This window comes from Habropoda laboriosa, unplaced genomic scaffold (genome assembly GCF_001263275.1).
Source record: "Habropoda laboriosa isolate 0110345459 unplaced genomic scaffold, ASM126327v1 scaffold158, whole genome shotgun sequence".
Taxonomy (NCBI): Eukaryota; Metazoa; Arthropoda; class Insecta; order Hymenoptera; family Apidae; genus Habropoda; species Habropoda laboriosa.
Window position 1 is genome coordinate 51,432 of NW_017100280.1, and position 4,768 is coordinate 56,199.

Consider the following 4,768-nt stretch of genomic DNA (forward strand, 5'->3'; position numbering starts at 1 on the left):
AATCATTCAAATTTTAAAAAAGAATATACAAAATTCTGTACATATTTACTAAAAATGTATAAAGAATCTTACATCTTTATTGTCTCTAAATCTCTTATCATCCTCTTCTTTCGGTGGAGGTGAAACGTCTTTTTCATTTTCTTCTATGTCATCTTGACGTCCTTCTTCTTTAGCTTGTTCGGATGTTACTGTTTTCGTAAGCCTTGCAAGTAATTGCGATTTCAGTCCTTTGCAATTTAAATTACGGGCAGCTAATTCTTGCCGTAATTCGTTTACCTGCACAAAAATTTTGATACGTAAATGTACGCAAAGCAATAAAAAACTATTTATAAATAATCATATTGAAACTGACATTCATAGACTTTGGATCTAATTCAGAATAGTGAGTGGGGTCCTTTTTCTCAGGCACTGGATCATCCTGAAAAAAAAAAGAAATTGTACATTATGTTACAGAAGTAAAGAACAGAATAGAAAACTACAAAACAGAAGCAGCCCCTATATAACGAAACGAAACCACTCCCTCTTCATTCTTTCATCACTCTCTATTTTACCATCACTCTCTCACATTATAATGATATACACGGTTCTTCATTCACGATGACCTTCAAGTATGACTCAAGTAACTGCTAGATTCTCATAGTGTCCTGGCTCTGGTGTCTGTGTGGTTGATAGGTTATGGATAATATCAATAATGTTGTATATAACGATTATCAAATGAAATTTTTGAATGATTTATCAATGATGGTGAAGGTTTCAGGAAAGGGAATGGCTCAGCTGCGCTCTTCTCCGAGCTAGGCTTGCTTGCTTCTCTTGTTAATGCATTGTGACTGCCAGTGGCTAAGGGAATACTTGCAATACATTACTCATTGATCTTTTTTATATTAGTTTAATTTTGAAACTCTTTAATAATCCAAAGATTTTAGAACAACTTTAGAATCTGTAACTATTATATAATTTTCACATCATTGAGTTTATCTTATTACTTTATATATATATGTATACTTTTTTTTATTATGAAAAATTTAATGTAAGAATGGTATATTTTGTATAAATATATACAGATAATCATACTATTTGATTTGTGGTTTAACTAAAGTTACAACATTATTCATATGTTACCGAGTCATCTTCTAAAAACATTTATGTACTGAAATAATAAAAATTGAATTATTGAAGTACAACAATCAACTATTTACATAATATGATAGCATTCAATAAAAAAAAGCCATTTAAGTGGTCTAATTGACAGTGAAGAAACAAATACTCAAAAATGAACGAATACTTGACGATAGGATCAATGAGCAAGTAGAGCCTATATTGAAAATCCAGTTTAGTAATGAGAAAACAGTTGCACGATTATATAATGTAATAAAAAGGTAAAAGTAATTATGGGATGATGTTGGCAGTGCCTTTTGATCAGCGACGGCAGCCTCATCAGTGTCATTGGCAGCATCCGAATCGTCAGGACTACAGGCAGCACGCAGCAATTTTCGTTCCAGTTGTTTCTTATAGCTGAGTTGCAGACCATCCCATTCCAATTTGGTGGGTACACAGCTCCAAACATCTGGGAGAAATAGTATGACGGTTTCAACGCGAGAGGGCACCACTCGCCCTGACTTGTGGGTCGTTTCTGCACGTCTGTAGTAGAGTTCCAGGAAGCGATACCTGTGCCGCAAGGAAAAACAATACCCAAACGTCAACTCAGGTTAATGCCGCTTAGCTTTGCCTTATATGCTAAGTGTTCGTTCGCTTGTTCGTAAAGCCCGCGCACTGCATACAAAGCCACACACAGCGCACAATGTAGACCGTTCGATAAAGCACAATTGAGTGGGTCACAACGATCATAGAACAATAGTGATGATCTTTCTGCCACGACTGCTCGTATATCATCATCTTGGTGCTCGATACAGGATCCAGTGCAGCAATCTCCATCGGTCGGTTGTGTATAGAACACATACATACCTCCTCTGTAGAGATTGAGCTACAACCTTAGTTATCAAGTCAGAACTCGCATTATAAGTTACTTTTTTTCACGGATGGTACATCTGCCGCATCTTTCTTAATGCTATAACATTCTATCTCATGTCTTTAACACACTGAAGTTATATATCGTTAAAGAATGTGTATATCATACATTTATGCAACATGGAATGTTGAATGGAGTCGAAGAATCCAAAATTTTCAACCGATGAGAATTTTTCTGATTTTCGCATTAATTTTTATTGAAGTAATTTAGTAATGTATCGGCGAATAATAAAACAATAATAGGCAGAGAAACTAGATAGCATCACCTTGCTCTTTCGATGAAGTGCTTTAAATTCTATATATGATCAAAATAAAGAAATATCCATATTTGAAGAATCGTACCACTGAGTGCAGCTGGACAGATCTATCCCCGTAAGCGCTTTACAAGTCCTCACTGCCGTCCTAATTAAAACCGATGGATCCTTTGCAGGATTAGGACCATCCAAAGAAGGACTCCAAGGCCCACCAATAGCCATTGTTTCATTTTTACCTCGTAAGCCTACCAAGAAATTTATTAAACGCGTAGGGTGCACATAATCGCGATCTGGATCTCTATCTTCAGATACACCACAACATCGTTTATAGATTTCTTCCATGGCAGGCATAGATATCAGCATAACCTATAAAATAATACACGTTGTTTAACGAAATTATACAGTGTATGTTTGTATGTGCGCACGCATATATACACGAACTTTTCTATGTACCAAAATATTGTCTGTGAATACTACACAACTTAAATACCAAAATAATATCAACAATTTAAAAGAGTTTTATGCAAGTACTTAAAATATATAAATAATAATTTTCAGACAATAAATTACATTTTAATGTATGGTTTTGTTAGCAAGATTTGATAGAAAATTGTTCAATTCAATAAAAGGAACATTGTGACTAACGATTTAAACTCTAAAAGTCATTGGCACAGTTTTAGTGTAATGGTATATTATTATTACATTGTTACAACTAACAAAAAATCGAATTCAGATACGTATGACATACAGTATGTCCGGTTTATCTCAGAACACGGAAGTATCTTGAAAACTACGAATGATACAAAAAAAAATGTCATACGAAAATTGTAGGGTATTTTTTTAAAACTTCGAAGTTTTACATGTCGCCGGTATTAGCGTTACGGGTGTACACCGCGGGTACAGATAAAGACATTTTACATAATGCTACTCAATAGTATGTCATTGCTAGAGCATAAAGTCACAGTTTTCCAAAGTTTCCAAGACATTGTTCGACTGAGTAACCTCCCCGTGGCGTACATCGGGTAACGCTACTGCCGACGACATGCAAAACTTCGAAGCTGATATCTCGATAATAATGTACGTAAAAACCACATGTAGTGTTTTGATAACGACTGGATGTCAGCTACAAGAATACATAATTAAAAATATACGTTTCCATTTAAAAACTTAAACATGACCTTTACACATATTTTCAAGGTCATTGCAGTCATTGCTATAATTTTCGTCTGAAGTAGTTTTTTGTTTCATTCGTAGTTGTCGAGATACTTACATGTTCTGAGATAAACCGAACATACTGCATATGATCTCTAAGAAATTTTGAATAAGGAAAAATTATACTAATTGATAGTTAATTCTATATAAAATCTTTACTTTATAAGATATTTGACATTAGATACGTTATGGTTTAAGAGTCTGTCTATTGACATAAAAAATTAAATGTACAATGAGGCTCCCATTATGCCAAAAAACATACAATATACAATTTTAAATGCATGTGTTGCTATTCATTAAACCATGATTACAAATAAATGCAATTAAATATTTGATTTATTATATTCAAGAAAATATAAGTTAATAAAAAACCATTTTGAATATCTAAAATAAAAATTTTGTAGATGTGTAAAAATGTTCAACTTCTTTATTTCCTTTCAATTACCATAATTTTTTTCTCATTAAAGGTCAACATATCATACCTATTTGTATTTTACGTTCTGTTAGCTGTAACAAGATGATAAAAAATCGACTACTATTGTAAAAGAATATACCGATGATCTTAAACATTCTATGGAAATGGGCGGTTGCGAAGACTTTGAAGGTTTAAAATACCAAGTACAATACTTATCCTACTGAATGCAACAATTTTTTTCTAACATTTTTCCTTGCCGGCGAAAGTAACGGACACATGAAACACCTTATATATTTTGTACAACCTATAACACATTCATTGCTAACATGTTAACACAATTTTAATTTTAACCCTTTGCACTCAGAATTCCAGTTATGGTATTGTGCATTCTTTCCAACAACTCGGAATGTCCATTACGCTAGCATATTTTTACATCCTCTCATTATGCACAATTATATGAGAACAACTTGCATCTACTTCTAGAAATTTTAATTATAATACCTGTTATCAGTGCATGTTTTTGAGCAAGTTCAAAGCGTTTAAGTCAGAGCGACAGAGGTGTGGACGAAGAGTGTTTAGGCTGAGCATTTGAGTTTATGCCGTAAAAACGAAGGGTGCGTGAACACTCAAAATATTAGATGGATGTAACTAAATATTAAAAAAAAAAATGTATGCATAAAATGAAAGAGAAAGAATGTGCGGCCGTAAGGATAAATAGTTGTGGAAAATACTTGTGCGAGTCAGTATAGAAAGAATTGAGCGTTACAGTCGAGAGATAGAATTTTGAATTTAGTAATTTAGTAATAGTTCGGAGTAAATTATTAGAGTTTTGTTTGAGTAAATCTATAATTTTAAATATATT

General features: G+C 33.2%; 1 protein-coding gene across 1 annotated transcript in view; it reads right to left on the bottom strand.

Annotated features, from left to right (window-relative positions):
• The window catches only part of LOC108573566 (cell division cycle and apoptosis regulator protein 1-like), a 9,513-nt gene that overhangs the window by 1,939 nt on the left and 2,806 nt on the right, over positions 1 to 4,768 (bottom strand). Inside the window, exons 7-10 of the mRNA XM_017936028.1 lie at positions 2,368 to 2,645; positions 1,410 to 1,665; positions 353 to 418; positions 73 to 276 (exon numbers count right to left, since the gene is read on the bottom strand). Of these exons, the coding sequence (XP_017791517.1) occupies positions 73 to 276; positions 353 to 418; positions 1,410 to 1,665; positions 2,368 to 2,645 (804 nt within the window). The remainder of the gene's footprint in view (positions 1 to 72; positions 277 to 352; positions 419 to 1,409; positions 1,666 to 2,367; positions 2,646 to 4,768) is intronic.